At 36.8% G+C, this 17,284-nt stretch overlaps 1 protein-coding gene across 1 annotated transcript in view; it reads right to left on the bottom strand.

Annotated features, from left to right (window-relative positions):
• Window positions 1-17,284, bottom strand: part of LOC6543226 (disks large homolog 5) — a 33,829-nt gene that overhangs the window by 7,429 nt on the left and 9,116 nt on the right. Inside the window, exon 2 of the mRNA XM_026978224.1 lies at window positions 26-120. Within this exon, the coding sequence (XP_026834025.1) occupies window positions 26-80 (55 nt within the window). The 5' untranslated portion in view covers window positions 81-120. The remainder of the gene's footprint in view (window positions 1-25; window positions 121-17,284) is intronic.

Below are 17,284 nucleotides of genomic sequence, written 5' to 3'. Positions count from 1 at the left end.
TCTTTGAATGCATTCGGCGACTTACCCTCCTGGCTACTCGTGCTAGTCAGCGATAGATCTCCGGATGCCATCTTCGCCATCACAGCATCATTCGGTAATGCTTAACATGGAGGTAACGCTCTTGAGTAAAAGAATACAAAATTAGTTTTTTAAAATACTTATTAAGTTGGTAAGAAAAAGCAAAAAAACGTCTGTGTTAATAATGCCTGTTAAAAGCAGATTAAAAGGGTATACCTATACTTATCCGTTGAATAACAGGTAGAAGGAACTTATCGTTCTAACCCCATAACTATCAGACATGAGAGAGTTCGATTCCAATCTTGGAATCTTTTTCTTTGTTTATGAAAAAAGTGTATATGAGTTATAATTCCCGTGGATCCGTGAGACATGGTTTCAACTTCAGGCTGATAAAAATGTATCAGCTTTTTTTGTTATTATGGTTTAACTTCTCAGAACTTTGAGAGATGAGTTTGTATAACTCTAAGACATGGGTTCGCTTCCCAATATGGTATTTTTTTTATGACGTTTTAAAGACGATAAAGAAAAAAGTAAGTTCCTAGGAAGGGACATTTTTGGTGGGACATATCGTTCTAACCCCATAAGAGTTCGACTCCAATCTTGGCTTTTTTCTTTGTTTATGAAAAAAGTGTATTTGTGTTATAATTCGTATTGTATGTCTGTTTGTGTTCAACTAAACTTCAACTAACAACTAAACTTAAAACTTAAACTAAATTTAAAATCGCCAGTAATATTTGGCCTTAGGTTCAGAATCGACGTCGGTTCTGGTTGTGTCCCACGTAGGGCTTGAACTCCGGCCGGCGGTAGCACTCTCCTAACTGGGGAGACCGAGCTCTACTCACTCCACTACCGCCGGCCCCGATGGGACAGCATCCTAGGATTAACTTGAACTTCGTCTGCTTTGATTTGCTACTAGACTGATTTAGATCTGTTGGGTTGGGACGTGAGTTCGATTCCACTTAAGCCTGATAATTTTTTTTTTTTTTTTTTTTTTTATATGAGACGTGTTTTCAACTTCAGGCTGATACATTTTTTTTTTTTTATTTATGAGATGTGGTTTCAGCTTCAGGCTGATACATTTTTTTTTTTTATGATTATGGTTTCACTTTTCTGAACTTTGAGATGCGAGTTTGTATAACTTTAAGACATGGGTTCGATTCCCACTTTGGTTATTTTTTTTATGACGTAATAAATACGTTAAAGAAAAAAGTAAGTTCCTAGGAAGGGAAATTTTTGGTGGGACATATCGTTCTAACCCCATAGGAGTTCGATTGAAATCTTGGCTTTTTTCTTTATTTATGAAAAAAGTGTATTTATGTTATAATTCGTATTGTATGTCTGTTTGTGTTCAACTAAACTTCAACTAACAACGTAACTTAATTTAAAATCGACAGTAATATTTGGCCTTAGGTTCAGAATCGACGTCGGTTCTGGTTCTGTCCCACGTAGGGCTTGAACTTCGGCCGGCGGTAGCACTCTCCTAACTGGGGAGACCGAGCTCTACTCACTCCACTACCGCCGGCCCCGATGGGACAGCATCCTAGGATTAACTTGAACTTCGTCTGCTTTGATTTGCTACTAGACTGATTTAGATCTGTTGGGTTGGGACGTGAGTTCGATTCCACTTAAGCCTGATAATTTTTTTTTTTTTTTTTTTTTTTTTTTGTTTATATGAGACGTGGTTTCAGCTTCAGGCTGATACATTTTTTTTATTTTGGTATTTATGAGACGTGGTTTCGACTTCAGGCTGATACATTTTTTTTATTTTGGTATTTATGAGACGTGGTTTCAACTTCAGGCTGATACATGTTTTTTTTTTTTTATTTATGAGACGTGGTTTCAACTTCAGGCTGATACATTTTTTTTTTTTATGAATTTGGTTTAACTTTTCTGAACTTTGAGATGCGAGTTTGTATAACTTTAAGACATGGGTTCGATTCCTACTTTGGTTATTTTTTTTATGACGTAATAAATACGTTAAAGAAAAAAGTAAGTTCCTAGGAAGGGAAATTTTTGGTGTTTGTTCTAACCCCATAAAAGTTCGATTGAAATCTTGGCTTTTTTCTTTATTTATGAAAAAAGTGTATTTATGTTATAATTCGTATTGTATGTCTGTTTGTGTTCAACTAAACTTCAACTAACAACGTAACTTAATTTAAAATCGCCAGTAATATTTGGCCTTAGGTTCGGAACCGACGTCGGTTCTGGTTCTGTCCCACGTAGGGCTTGAACTCCGGCCGGCGGTAGCACTCTCCTAACTGGGGAGACCGAGCTCTACTCACTCCACTACCGCCGGCCCCGATGGGACAGCATCATAGGTTTAACTTGAACTACGTCTGCTTTGATTTGCTACTAGACTGATTTAGATCTGTTGGGTTGGGACGTGAGTTCGATTCCACTTAAGGCTGATACATTTTTTTTTTTTTTTTTTTTTATATGAGACGTGTTTTCAACTTCAGGCTGATACATTTTTTTTTTTTTTTTTATTTATGAGACGTGGTTTCAACTTCAGGCTGATACATTTTTTTTTTATGATTATGGTTTAACTTCTCAGAACTTTGAGATGCGAGTTTGTATAACTTTAAGACATGGGTTCGATTCCCACTTTGGTTATTTTTTTATGACGTAATAAATACGTTAAAGAAAAAAGTAAGTTCCTAGGAAGGGAAATTTTTGGTGGGACATATCGTTCTAACCCCATAAGAGTTCGATTGAAATCTTGGCTTTTTTCTTTATTTATGAAAAAAGTGTATTTATGTTATAATTCGTATTGTATGTCTGTTTGTGTTCAACTAAACTTCAACTAACAACGTAACTTAATTTAAAATCGCCAGTAATATTTGGCCTTAGGTTCGGAACCGACGTCGGTTCTGGTTCTGTCCCACGTAGGGCTTGAACTCCGGCCGGCGGTAGCACTCTCCTAACTGGGGAGACCGAGCTCTACTCACTCCACTACCGCCGGCCCCGATGGGACAGCATCCTAGGTTTAACTTGAACTACGTCTGCTTTGATTTGCTACTAGACTGATTTAGATCTGTTGGGTTGGGACGTGAGTTCAATTCCACTTAAGGCTGATACATTTTTTTTTTTTTTTTTTTTTTTATATGAGACGTGTTTTCAACTTCAGGCTGATACATTTTTTTTTTTTTTTATTTATGAGACGTGGTTTCAACTTCAGGCTGATACATTTTTTTTTTATGATTATGGTTTAACTTCTCAGAACTTTGAGATGCGAGTTTGTATAACTTTAAGACATGGGTTCGATTCCCACTTTGGTTATTTTTTTATGACGTAATAAATACGTTAAAGAAAAAAGTAAGTTCCTAGGAAGGGAAATTTTTGGTGGGACATATCGTTCTAACCCCATAAGAGTTCGATTGAAATCTTGGCTTTTTTCTTTATTTATGAAAAAAGTGTATTTATGTTATAATTCGTATTGTATGTCTGTTTGTGTTCAACTAAACTTCAACTAATAACGTAACTTAATTTAAAATCGCCAGTAATATTTGGCCTTAGGTTCAGAATCGACGTCGGTTCTGGTTCTGTCCCACGTAGGGCTTGAACTCCGGCCGGCGGTAGCACTCTCCTAACTGGGGAGACCGAGCTCTACTCACTCCACTACCGCCGGCCCCGATGGGACAGCATCCTAGGTTTAACTTGAACTACGTCTGCTTTGATTTGCTACTAGACTGATTTAGATCTGTTGGGTTGGGACGTGAGTTCAATTCCACTTAAGGCTGATACATTTTTTTTTTTTTTTTTTTTTTTTATATGAGACGTGTTTTCAACTTCAGGCTGATACATTTTTTTTTTTTTTTTATTTATGAGACGTGGTTTCAACTTCAGGCTGATACATTTTTTTTTTATGATTATGGTTTAACTTCTCAGAACTTTGAGATGCGAGTTTGTATAACTTTAAGAAATGGGTTCGATTCCCACTTTGGTTATTTTTTTTATGACGTAATAAATACGTTAAAGAAAAAGTAAGTTCCTAGGAAGGGACATTTTTGGTGGGACATATCGTTCTAACCCCATAAGAGTTCGATTGCAATCTTGGCTTTTTTCTTTATTTATGAAAAAAGTGTATTTATGTTATAATTCGTATTGTATGTCTGTTTGTGTTCAACTAAACTTCAACTAATAACGTAACTTAATTTAAAATCGCCAGTAATATTTGGCCTTAGGTTCAGAATCGACGTCGGTTCTGGTTCTGTCCCACGTAGGGCTTGAACTCCGGCCGGCGGTAGCACTCTCCTAACTGGGGAGACCGAGCTCTACTCACTCCACTACCGCCGGCCCCGATGGGACAGCATCATAGGTTTAACTTGAACTACGTCTGCTTTGATTTGCTACTAGACTGATTTAGATCTGTTGGGTTGGGACGTGAGTTCGATTCCACTTAAGGCTGATACATTTTTTTTTTTTTTTTTTTTTTTTATATGAGACGTGTTTTCAACTTCAGGCTGATACATTTTTTTTTTTTTTTTATTTATGAGACGTGGTTTCAACTTCAGGCTGATACATTTTTTTTTTTTATGATTATGGTTTAACTTTTCTGAACTTTGAGATGCGAGTTTGTATAACTTTAAGACATGGGTTCGATTCCCACTTTGGTTATTTTTTTTATGACGTAATAAATACGTTAAAGAAAAAGTAAGTTCCTAGGAAGGGACATTTTTGGTGGGACATATCGTTCTAACCCCATAAGAGTTCGATTGCAATCTTGGCTTTTTTCTTTATTTATGAAAAAAGTGTATTTATGTTATAATTCGTATTGTATGTCTGTTTGTGTTCAACTAAACTTCAACTAACAACGTAACTTAATTTAAAATCGCCAGTAATATTTGGCCTTAGGTTCGGAACCGACGTCGGTTCTGGTTCTGTCCCACGTAGGGCTTGAACTCCGGCCGGCGGTAGCACTCTCCTAACTGGGGAGACCGAGCTCTACTCACTCCACTACCGCCGGCCCCGATGGGACAGCATCCTAGGTTTAACTTGAACTACGTCTGCTTTGATTTGATACTAGACTGATTTAGATCTGTTGGGTTGGGACGTGAGTTCGATTCCACTTAAGGCTGATACATTTTTTTTTTTTTTTTTTTTTTTATATGAGACGTGTTTTCAACTTCAGGCTGATACATTTTTTTTTTTTTTTTATTTATGAGACGTGGTTTCAACTTCAGGCTGATACATTTTTTTTTTTTATGATTATGGTTTAACTTTTCTGAACTTTGAGATGCGAGTTTGTATAACTTTAAGACATGGGTTCGATTCCCACTTTGGTTATTTTTTTTATGACGTAATAAATACGTTAAAGAAAAAGTAAGTTCCTAGGAAGGGAAATTTTTGGTGGGACATATCGTTCTAACCCCATAAGAGTTCGATTGCAATCTTGGCTTTTTTCTTTATTTATGAAAAAAGTGTATTTATGTTATAATTCGTATTGTATGTCTGTTTGTGTTCAACTAAACTTCAACTAACAACGTAACTTAATTTAAAATCGCCAGTAATATTTGTCCTTAGGTTCGGAACCGACGTCGGTTCTGGTTCTGTCCCACGTAGGGCTTGAACTCCGGCCGGCGGTAGCACTCTCCTAACTGGGGAGACCGAGCTCTACTCACTCCACTACCGCCGGCCCCGATGGGACAGCATCCTAGGTTTAACTTGAACTACGTCTGCTTTGATTTGCTACTAGACTGATTTAGATCTGTTGGGTTGGGACGTGAGTTCAATTCCACTTAAGGCTGATACATTTTTTTTTTTTTTTTTTTTTTATATGAGACGTGTTTTCAACTTCAGGCTGATACATTTTTTTTTTTTTTTTATTTATGAGACGTGGTTTCAACTTCAGGCTGATACATTTTTTTTTTTTATGATTATGGTTTAACTTTTCTGAACTTTGAGATGCGAGTTTGTATAACTTTAAGACATGGGTTCGATTCCCACTTTGGTTATTTTTTTTATGACGTAATAAATACGTTAAAGAAAAAGTAAGTTCCTAGGAAGGGAAATTTTTGGTGGGACATATCGTTCTAACCCCATAAGAGTTCGATTGCAATCTTGGCTTTTTTCTTTATTTATGAAAAAAGTGTATTTATGTTATAATTCGTATTGTATGTCTGTTTGTGTTCAACTAAACTTCAACTAACAACGTAACTTAATTTAAAATCGCCAGTAATATTTGGCCTTAGGTTCGGAACCGACGTCGGTTCTGGTTCTGTCCCACGTAGGGCTTGAACTCCGGCCGGCGGTAGCACTCTCCTAACTGGGGAGACCGAGCTCTACTCACTCCACTACCGCCGGCCCCGATGGGACAGCATCCTAGGTTTAACTTGAACTACGTCTGCTTTGATTTGCTACTAGACTGATTTAGATCTGTTGGGTTGGGACGTGAGTTCGATTCCACTTAAGGCTGATACATTTTTTTTTTTTTTTTTTTTTTTATATGAGACGTGTTTTCAACTTCAGGCTGATACATTTTTTTTTTTTTTTTATTTATGAGACGTGGTTTCAACTTCAGGCTGATACATTTTTTTTTTTTATGATTATGGTTTAACTTTTCTGAACTTTGAGATGCGAGTTTGTATAACTTTAAGACATGGGTTCGATTCCCACTTTGGTTATTTTTTTTATGACGTAATAAATACGTTAAAGAAAAAGTAAGTTCCTAGGAAGGGAAATTTTTGGTGGGACATATCGTTCTAACCCCATAAGAGTTCGATTGCAATCTTGGCTTTTTTCTTTATTTATGAAAAAAGTGTATTTATGTTATAATTCGTATTGTATGTCTGTTTGTGTTCAACTAAACTTCAACTAACAACGTAACTTAATTTAAAATCGCCAGTAATATTTGTCCTTAGGTTCGGAACCGACGTCGGTTCTGGTTCTGTCCCACGTAGGGCTTGAACTCCGGCCGGCGGTAGCACTCTCCTAACTGGGGAGACCGAGCTCTACTCACTCCACTACCGCCGGCCCCGATGGGACAGCATCCTAGGTTTAACTTGAACTACGTCTGCTTTGATTTGCTACTAGACTGATTTAGATCTGTTGGGTTGGGACGTGAGTTCGATTCCACTTAAGGCTGATACATTTTTTTTTTTTTTTTTTTTTTTTTATATGAGACGTGTTTTCAACTTCAGGCTGATACATTTTTTTTTTTTTTTTTATTGATGAGACGTGGTTTCAACTTCAGGCTGATACATTTTTTTTTTTATGATTATGGTTTAACTTTTCTGAACTTTGAGATGCGAGTTTGTATAACTTTAAGACATGGGTTCGATTCCCACTTTGGTTATTTTTTTTATGACGTAATAAATACGTTAAAGAAAAAGTAAGTTCCTAGGAAGGGAAATTTTTGGTGGGACATATCGTTCTAACCCCATAAGAGTTCGATTGCAATCTTGGCTTTTTTCTTTATTTATGAAAAAAGTGTATTTATGTTATAATTCGTATTGTATGTCTGTTTGTGTTCAACTAAACTTCAACTAACAACGTAACTTAATTTAAAATCGCCAGTAATATTTGTCCTTAGGTTCGGAACCGACGTCGGTTCTGGTTCTGTCCCACGTAGGGCTTGAACTCCGGCCGGCGGTAGCACTCTCCTAACTGGGGAGACCGAGCTCTACTCACTCCACTACCGCCGGCCCCGATGGGACAGCATCCTAGGTTTAACTTGAACTACGTCTGCTTTGATTTGCTACTAGACTGATTTAGATCTGTTGGGTTGGGACGTGAGTTCAATTCCACTTAAGGCTGATACATTTTTTTTTTTTTTTTTTTTTTATATGAGACGTGTTTTCAACTTCAGGCTGATACATTTTTTTTTTTTTTTATTTATGAGACTGTGGTTTCAACTTCAGGCTGATACATTTTTTTTTTTTTATGATTATGGTTTAACTTTTCTGAACTTTGAGATGCGAGTTTGTATAACTTTAAGACATGGGTTCGATTCCCACTTTGGCTATTTTTTTTATGACGTAATAAATACGTTAAAGAAAAAGTAAGTTCCTAGGAAGGGAAATTTTTGGTGGGACATATCGTTCTAACCCCATAAGAGTTCGATTGCAATCTTGGCTTTTTTCTTTATTTATGAAAAAAGTGTATTTATGTTATAATTCGTATTGTATGTCTGTTTGTGTTCAACTAAACTTCAACTAACAACGTAACTTAATTTAAAATCGCCAGTAATATTTGTCCTTAGGTTCGGAACCGACGTCGGTTCTGGTTCTGTCCCACGTAGGGCTTGAACTCCGGCCGGCGGTAGCACTCTCCTAACTGGGGAGACCGAGCTCTACTCACTCCACTACCGCCGGCCCCGATGGGACAGCATCCTAGGTTTAACTTGAACTACGTCTGCTTTGATTTGATACTAGACTGATTTAGATCTGTTGGGTTGGGACGTGAGTTCGATTCCACTTAAGGCTGATACATTTTTTTTTTTTTTTTTTTTTTTTTTATATGAGACGTGTTTTCAACTTCAGGCTGATACATTTTTTTTTTTTTTTTATTTATGAGACGTGGTTTCAACTTCAGGCTGATACATTTTTTTTTTTTATGATTATGGTTTAACTTTTCTGAACTTTGAGATGCGAGTTTGTATAACTTTAAGACATGGGTTCGATTCCCACTTTGGTTATTTTTTTTATGACGTAATAAATACGTTAAAGAAAAAGTAAGTTCCTAGGAAGGGAAATTTTTGGTGGGACATATCGTTCTAACCCCATAAGAGTTCGATTGCAATCTTGGCTTTTTTCTTTATTTATGAAAAAAGTGTATTTATGTTATAATTCGTATTGTATGTCTGTTTGTGTTCAACTAAACTTCAACTAACAACGTAACTTAATTTAAAATCGCCAGTAATATTTGTCCTTAGGTTCGGAACCGACGTCGGTTCTGGTTCTGTCCCACGTAGGGCTTGAACTCCGGCCGGCGGTAGCACTCTCCTAACTGGGGAGACCGAGCTCTACTCACTCCACTACCGCCGGCCCCGATGGGACAGCATCCTAGGTTTAACTTGAACTACGTCTGCTTTGATTTGCTACTAGACTGATTTAGATCTGTTGGGTTGGGACGTGAGTTCGATTCCACTTAAGGCTGATACATTTTTTTTTTTTTTTTTTTTTTTTTTATATGAGACGTGTTTTCAACTTCAGGCTGATACATTTTTTTTTTTTTTTTATTTATGAGACGTGGTTTCAACTTCAGGCTGATACATTTTTTTTTTTTATGATTATGGTTTAACTTTTCTGAACTTTGAGATGCGAGTTTGTATAACTTTAAGACATGGGTTCGATTCCCACTTTGGCTATTTTTTTTATGACGTAATAAATACGTTAAAGAAAAAGTAAGTTCCTAGGAAGGGAAATTTTTGGTGGGACATATCGTTCTAACCCCATAAGAGTTCGATTGCAATCTTGGCTTTTTTCTTTATTTATGAAAAAAGTGTATTTATGTTATAATTCGTATTGTATGTCTGTTTGTGTTCAACTAAACTTCAACTAACAACGTAACTTAATTTAAAATCGCCAGTAATATTTGTCCTTAGGTTCGGAACCGACGTCGGTTCTGGTTCTGTCCCACGTAGGGCTTGAACTCCGGCCGGCGGTAGCACTCTCCTAACTGGGGAGACCGAGCTCTACTCACTCCACTACCGCCGGCCCCGATGGGACAGCATCCTAGGTTTAACTTGAACTACGTCTGCTTTGATTTGCTACTAGACTGATTTAGATCTGTTGGGTTGGGACGTGAGTTCGATTCCACTCAAGGCTGATACATTTTTTTTTTTTTTTTTTTTTTATATGAGACGTGTTTTCAACTTCAGGCTGATACATTTTTTTTTTTTTTTTATTTATGAGACGTGGTTTCAACTTCAGGCTGATACATTTTTTTTTTTTATGATTATGGTTTAACTTTTCTGAACTTTGAGATGCGAGTTTGTATAACTTTAAGACATGGGTTCGATTCCCACTTTGGTTATTTTTTTTATGACGTAATAAATACGTTAAAGAAAAAGTAAGTTCCTAGGAAGGGAAATTTTTGGTGGGACATATCGTTCTAACCCCATAAGAGTTCGATTGCAATCTTGGCTTTTTTCTTTATTTATGAAAAAAGTGTATTTATGTTATAATTCGTATTGTATGTCTGTTTGTGTTCAACTAAACTTCAACTAACAACGTAACTTAATTTAAAATCGCCAGTAATATTTGTCCTTAGGTTCGGAACCGACGTCGGTTCTGGTTCTGTCCCACGTAGGGCTTGAACTCCGGCCGGCGGTAGCACTCTCCTAACTGGGGAGACCGAGCTCTACTCACTCCACTACCGCCGGCCCCGATGGGACAGCATCCTAGGTTTAACTTGAACTACGTCTGCTTTGATTTGCTACTAGACTGATTTAGATCTGTTGGGTTGGGACGTGATTTCAATTCCACTTAAGGCTGATACATTTTTTTTTTTTTTTTTTTTTTTTTATATGAGACGTGTTTTCAACTTCAGGCTGATACATTTTTTTTTTTTTTTTATTTATGAGACGTGGTTTCAACTTCAGGCTGATACATTTTCTTTTTTTATGATTATGGTTTAACTTTTCTGAACTTTGAGATGCGAGCTTGTATAACTTTAAGACATGGGTTCGATTCCCACTTTGGTTATTTTTTTTATGACGTAATAAATACGTTAAAGAAAAAAGTAAGTTCCTAGGAAGGGAAATTTTTGGTGGGACATATCGTTCTAACCCCATAAGAGTTCGATTGCAATCTTGGCTTTTTTCTTTATTTATGAAAAAAGTGTATTTATGTTATAATTCGTATTGTATGTCTGTTTGTGTTCAACTAAACTTCAACTAACAACGTAACTTAATTTAAAATCGCCAGTAATATTTGGCCTTAGGTTCGGAACCGACGTCGGTTCTGGTTCTGTCCCACGTAGGGCTTGAACTCCGGCCGGCGGTAGCACTCTCCTAACTGGGGAGACCGAGCTCTACTCACTCCACTACCGCCGGCCCCGATGGGACAGCATCCTAGGTTTAACTTGAACTACGTCTGCTTTGATTTGCTACTAGACTGATTTAGATCTGTTGGGTTGGGACGTGAGTTCAATTCCACTTAAGGCTGATACTTTTTTTTTTTTTTTTTTTTTTTTATATGAGACGTGTTTTCTACTTCAGGCTGATACATTTTTTTTTTTTTTATTTATGAGATGTGGTTTCAGCTTCAGGCTGATACATTTTTTTTTTTTTATGATTATGGTTTAACTTTTCTGAACTTTGAGATGCGAGTTTGTATAACTTTAAGACATGGGTTCGATTCCCACTTTGGTTATTTTTTTTATGACGTAATAAATACGTTAAAGAAAAAAGTAAGTTCCTAGGAAGGGAAATTTTTGGTGGGACATATCGTTCTAACCCCATAAGAGTTCGATTGCAATCTTGGCTTTTTTCTTTATTTATGAAAAAAGTGTATTTATGTTATAATTCGTATTGTATGTCTGTTTGTGTTCAACTAAACTTCAACTAACAACGTAACTTAATTTAAAATCGCCAGTAATATTTGTCCTTAGGTTCGGAACCGACGTCGGTTCTGGTTCTGTCCCACGTAGGGCTTGAACTCCGGCCGGCGGTAGCACTCTCCTAACTGGGGAGACCGAGCTCTACTCACTTCACTACCGCCGGCCCCGATGGGACAGCATCCTAGGTTTAACTTGAACTACGTCTGCTTTGATTTGCTACTAGACTGATTTAGATCTGTTGGGTTGGGACGTGAGTTCAATTCCACTTAAGGCTGATACATTTTTTTTTTTTTTTTTTTTTTTTATATGAGACGTGTTTTCAACTTCAGGCTGATACATTTTTTTTTTTTTTTATTTATGAGACGTGGTTTCAACTTCAGGCTGATACATTTTCTTTTTTTATGATTATGGTTTAACTTTTCTGAACTTTGAGATGCGAGCTTGTATAACTTTAAGACATGGGTTCGATTCCCACTTTGGTTATTTTTTTTATGACGTAATAAATACGTTAAAGAAAAAAGTAAGTTCCTAGGAAGGGAAATTTTTGGTGGGACATATCGTTCTAACCCCATAAGAGTTCGATTGCAATCTTGGCTTTTTTCTTTATTTATGAAAAAAGTGTATTTATGTTATAATTCGTATTGTATGTCTGTTTGTGTTCAACTAAACTTCAACTAACAACGTAACTTAATTTAAAATCGCCAGTAATATTTGGCCTTAGGTTCGGAACCGACGTCGGTTCTGGTTCTGTCCCACGTAGGGCTTGAACTCCGGCCGGCGGTAGCACTCTCCTAACTGGGGAGACCGAGCTCTACTCACTCCACTACCGCCGGCCCCGATGGGACAGCATCCTAGGTTTAACTTGAACTACGTCTGCTTTGATTTGCTACTAGACTGATTTAGATCTGTTGGGTTGGGACGTGAGTTCAATTCCACTTAAGGCTGATACTTTTTTTTTTTTTTTTTTTTTTTATATGAGACGTGTTTTCAACTTCAGGCTGATACATTTTTTTTTTTTTTTATTTATGAGATGTGGTTTCAGCTTCAGGCTGATACATTTTTTTTTTTTTATGATTATGGTTTAACTTTTCTGAACTTTGAGATGCGAGTTTGTATAACTTTAAGACATGGGTTCGATTCCCACTTTGGTTATTTTTTTTATGACGTAATAAATACGTTAAAGAAAAAAGTAAGTTCCTAGGAAGGGAAATTTTTGGTGGGACATATCGTTCTAACCCCATAAGAGTTCGATTGCAATCTTGGCTTTTTTCTTTATTTATGAAAAAAGTGTATTTATGTTATAATTCTTATTGTATGTCTGTTTGTGTTCAACTAAACTTCAACTAACAACGTAACTTAATTTAAAATCGCCAGTAATATTTGGCCTTAGGTTCAGAATCGACGTCGGTTCTGGTTCTGTCCCACGTAGGGCTTGAACTCCGGCCGGCGGTAGCACTCTCCTAACTGGGGAGACCGAGCTCTACTCACTTCACTACCGCCGGCCCCGATGGGACAGCATCCTAGGTTTAACTTGAACTACGTCTGCTTTGATTTGCTACTAGACTGATTTAGATCTGTTGGGTTGGGACGTGAGTTCGATTCCACTTAAGGCTGATACATTTTTTTTTTTTTTTTTTTTTTTTTTTATAAGAGACGTGTTTTCAACTTCAGGCTGATACATTTTTTTTTTTTTTTATTTATGAGACGTTGTTTCAACTTCAGGCTGATACATTTTTTTTTTTTATGATTATGGTTTAACTTTTCTGAACTTTGAGATGCGAGTTTGTATAACTTTAAGACATGGGTTCGATTCCCACTTTGGTTATTTTTTTTATGACGTAATAAATACGTTAAAGAAAAAGTAAGTTCCTAGGAAGGGAAATTTTTGGTGGGACATATCGTTCTAACCCCATAAGAGTTCGATTGCAATCTTGGCTTTTTTCTTTATTTATGAAAAAAGTGTATTTATGTTATAATTCTTATTGTATGTCTGTTTGTGTTCAACTAAACTTCAACTAACAACGTAACTTAATTTAAAATCGCCAGTAATATTTGTCCTTAGGTTCGGAACCGACGTCGGTTCTGGTTCTGTCCCACGTAGGGCTTGAACTCCGGCCGGCGGTAGCACTCTCCTAACTGGGGAGACCGAGCTCTACTCACTCCACTACCGCCGGCCCCGATGGGACAGCATCCTAGGTTTAACTTGAACTACGTCTGCTTTGATTTGCTACTAGACTGATTTAGATCTGTTGGGTTGGGACGTGAGTTCAATTCCACTTAAGGCTGATACATTTTTTTTTTTTTTTTTTTTTTTTATATGAGACGTGTTTTCAACTTCAGGCTGATACATTTTTTTTTTTTTTTATATGAGATGTGGTTTCAGCTTCAGGCTGATACATTTTTTTTTTTTTATGATTATGGTTTAACTTTTCTGAACTTTGAGATGCGAGTTTGTATAACTTTAAGACATGGGTTCGATTCCCACTTTGGTTATTTTTTTTATGACGTAATAAATACGTTAAAGAAAAAAGTAAGTTCCTAGGAAGGGAAATTTTTGGTGGGACATATCGTTCTAACCCCATAAGAGTTCGATTGAAATCTTGGCTTTTTTCTTTATTTATGAAAAAAGTGTATTTATGTTATAATTCGTATTGTATGTCTGTTTGTGTTCAACTAAACTTCAACTAACAACGTAACTTAATTTAAAATCGCCAGTAATATTTGGCCTTAGGTTCAGAATCGACGTCGGTTCTGGTTCTGTCCCACGTAGGGCTTGAACTCCGGCCGGCGGTAGCACTCTCCTAACTGGGGAGACCGAGCTCTACTCACTCCACTACCGCCGGCCCCGATGGGACAGCATCCTAGGTTTAACTTGAACTACGTCTGCTTTGATTTGCTACTAGACTGATTTAGATCTGTTGGGTTGGGACGTGAGTTCGATTCCACTTAAGGCTGATACATTTTTTTTTTTTTTTTTTTTTTTTTTTATAAGAGACGTGTTTTCAACTTCAGGCTGATACATTTTTTTTTTTTTTTTATTTATGAGACGTTGTTTCAACTTCAGGCAGATACATTTTTTTTTTTTATGATTATGGTTTAACTTTTCTGAACTTTGAGATGCGAGTTTGTATAACTTTAAGACATGGGTTCGATTCCCACTTTGGTTATTTTTTTTATGACGTAATAAATACGTTAAAGAAAAAGTAAGTTCCTAGGAAGGGAAATTTTTGGTGGGACATATCGTTCTAACCCCATAAGAGTTCGATTGCAATCTTGGCTTTTTTCTTTATTTATGAAAAAAGTGTATTTATGTTATAATTCGTATTGTATGTCTGTTTGTGTTCAACTAAACTTCAACTAACAACGTAACTTAATTTAAAATCGCCAGTAATATTTGTCCTTAGGTTCGGAACCGACGTCGGTTCTGGTTCTGTCCCACGTAGGGCTTGAACTCCGGCCGGCGGTAGCACTCTCCTAACTGGGGAGACCGAGCTCTACTCACTCCACTACCGCCGGCCCCGATGGGACAGCATCCTAGGTTTAACTTGAACTACGTCTGCTTTGATTTGCTACTAGACTGATTTAGATCTGTTGGGTTGGGACGTGAGTTCAATTCCACTTAAGGCTGATACATTTTTTTTTTTTTTTTTTTTTTATATGAGACGTGTTTTCAACTTCAGGCTGATACATTTTTTTTTTTTTTATTTATGAGACGTGGTTTCAACTTCAGGCTGATACATTTTTTTTTTTTATGATTATGGTTTAACTTTTCTGAACTTTGAGATGCGAGTTTGTATAACTTTAAGACATGGGTTCGATTCCCACTTTGGTTATTTTTTTTATGACGTAATAAATACGTTAAAGAAAAAGTAAGTTCCTAGGAAGGGACATTTTTGGTGGGACATATCGTTCTAACCCCATAAGAGTTCGATTGCAATCTTGGCTTTTTTCTTTATTTATGAAAAAAGTGTATTTATGTTATAATTCGTATTGTATGTCTGTTTGTGTTCAACTAAACTTCAACTAACAACGTAACTTAATTTAAAATCGCCAGTAATATTTGGCCTTAGGTTCGGAACCGACGTCGGTTCTGGTTCTGTCCCACGTAGGGCTTGAACTCCGGCCGGCGGTAGCACTCTCCTAACTGGGGAGACCGAGCTCTACTCACTCCACTACCGCCGGCCCCGATGGGACAGCATCCTAGGTTTAACTTGAACTACGTCTGCTTTGATTTGCTACTAGACTGATTTAGATCTGTTGGGTTGGGACGTGAGTTCGATTCCACTTAAGGCTGATACATTTTTTTTTTTTTTTTTTTTTTTATATGAGACGTGTTTTCAACTTCAGGCTGATACATTTTTTTTTTTTTTTTATTTATGAGACGTGGTTTCAACTTCAGGCTGATACATTTTTTTTTTTTATGATTATGGTTTAACTTTTCTGAACTTTGAGATGCGAGTTTGTATAACTTTAAGACATGGGTTCGATTCCCACTTTGGTTATTTTTTTTATGACGTAATAAATACGTTAAAGAAAAAGTAAGTTCCTAGGAAGGGAAATTTTTGGTGGGACATATCGTTCTAACCCCATAAGAGTTCGATTGCAATCTTGGCTTTTTTCTTTATTTATGAAAAAAGTGTATTTATGTTATAATTCGTATTGTATGTCTGTTTGTGTTCAACTAAACTTCAACTAACAACGTAACTTAATTTAAAATCGCCAGTAATATTTGTCCTTAGGTTCGGAACCGACGTCGGTTCTGGTTCTGTCCCACGTAGGGCTTGAACTCCGGCCGGCGGTAGCACTCTCCTAACTGGGGAGACCGAGCTCTACTCACTCCACTACCGCCGGCCCCGATGGGACAGCATCCTAGGTTTAACTTGAACTACGTCTGCTTTGATTTGCTACTAGACTGATTTAGATCTGTTGGGTTGGGACGTGAGTTCAATTCCACTTAAGGCTGATACATTTTTTTTATTTTTTTTTTTATTTTTATATGAGACGTGTTTTCAACTTCAGGCTGATACATTTTTTTTTTTTTTATTTATGAGACGTGGTTTCAACTTCAGGCTGATACATTTTTTTTTTTTTATGATTATGGTTTAACTTTTCTGAACTTTGAGATGCGAGTTTGTATAACTTTAAGACATGGGTTCGATTCCCACTTTGGTTATTTTTTTTATGACGTAATAAATACGTTAAAGAAAAAGTAAGTTCCTAGGAAGGGACATTTTTGGTGGGACATATCGTTCTAACCTCATAAGAGTTCGATTGCAATCTTGGCTTTTTTCTTTATTTATGAAAAAAGTGTATTTATGTTATAATTCGTATTGTATGTCTGTTTGTGTTCAACTAAACTTCAACTAACAACGTAACTTAATTTAAAATCGCCAGTAATATTTGTCCTTAGGTTCGGAACCGACGTCGGTTCTGGTTCTGTCCCACGTAGGGCTTGAACTCCGGCCGGCGGTAGCACTCTCCTAACTGGGGAGACCGAGCTCTACTCACTCCACTACCGCCGGCCCCGATGGGACAGCATCCTAGGTTTAACTTGAACTACGTCTGCTTTGATTTGCTACTAGACTGATTTAGATCTGTTGGGTTGGGACGTGAGTTCGATTTCACTTAAGGCTGATACATTTTTTTTTTTTTTTTTTTTTTTTTATATGAGACGTGTTTTCAACTTCAGGCTGATACATTTTTTTTTTTTTTTTATTTATGAGACGTGGTTTCAACTTCAGGCTGATACATTTTTTGTTTTTAT

This window comes from Drosophila erecta, unplaced genomic scaffold, assembly GCF_003286155.1.
Source record: "Drosophila erecta strain 14021-0224.00,06,07 unplaced genomic scaffold, DereRS2 tig00000055-arrow-pilon, whole genome shotgun sequence".
In the NCBI taxonomy this organism is placed as follows: domain Eukaryota; kingdom Metazoa; phylum Arthropoda; class Insecta; order Diptera; family Drosophilidae; genus Drosophila; species Drosophila erecta.
This window is presented reverse-complemented; position numbering and strand designations above follow the sequence as displayed.